Consider the following 589-nt stretch of genomic DNA (forward strand, 5'->3'; position numbering starts at 1 on the left):
ATCGAAAACTCGTTGATCAAGATGAGTATAAAAACTGAAGATATGTTCAATTAAACACCGATACCCGCTATTCGTACCCAAAGAACCGGCCTTCTGCTAAAGCAGTCCACGGCAGAGTGAGGCTATAGTTTGCGGTCGTACACTTTATATACGTTGAACTCTCCTGAATGGAAGTCCTTCTTTCATACTACCGTTATAGACAGTTGGCCGTAATGCTTGAGAAAACATACCAGGAAACAAGTCGAATCTGTCGTTCAGTTGCTAATAGAACTTTAACAGCTAATTAAATATACACATTAGAAAAAGTAGCACCTTAAGTATTATACAGTGAATTGTTTGATAGGCATTTAAATTCTTGATATTTGTTGGGAGCTTGTATAATACCGTAATTAGAAACCTATGTTAGGTAAAGCAAACAATGTACCATGCCTTAATCGGTATAATATATGTATATGGCTTTTGTTTGCGTGAAAAAATCAGTTTAGTTATAGCAATGCCACGGAACTTTTTAAGACTTAATTGGTTTCATCCGGTAGACGGAAATGCATTCAATAGCGCACATGATGCATAACAGTCCTACGTGTAACTG

General features: G+C 36.8%; 1 protein-coding gene across 1 annotated transcript in view; it reads right to left on the reverse strand.

The window, feature by feature from the left end:
- Positions 1-389: 389 nt before the first annotated feature.
- Positions 390-589, reverse strand: part of LOC108622018 (uncharacterized) — a gene marked incomplete at its 5' end in the record, with an annotated part of 6,590 nt that continues 6,390 nt past the window's right edge. Inside the window, one exon of the mRNA XM_026811171.1 lies at positions 390-397. Within this exon, the coding sequence (XP_026666972.1) occupies positions 390-397 (8 nt within the window). The remainder of the gene's footprint in view (positions 398-589) is intronic.

The sequence above is a fragment of the Ceratina calcarata genome, unplaced genomic scaffold (genome assembly GCF_001652005.2).
Source record: "Ceratina calcarata isolate Rehan_Ccalc_2016 unplaced genomic scaffold, ASM165200v1 scaffold198.2, whole genome shotgun sequence".
Lineage (NCBI taxonomy): Eukaryota > Metazoa > Arthropoda > Insecta > Hymenoptera > Apidae > Ceratina > Ceratina calcarata.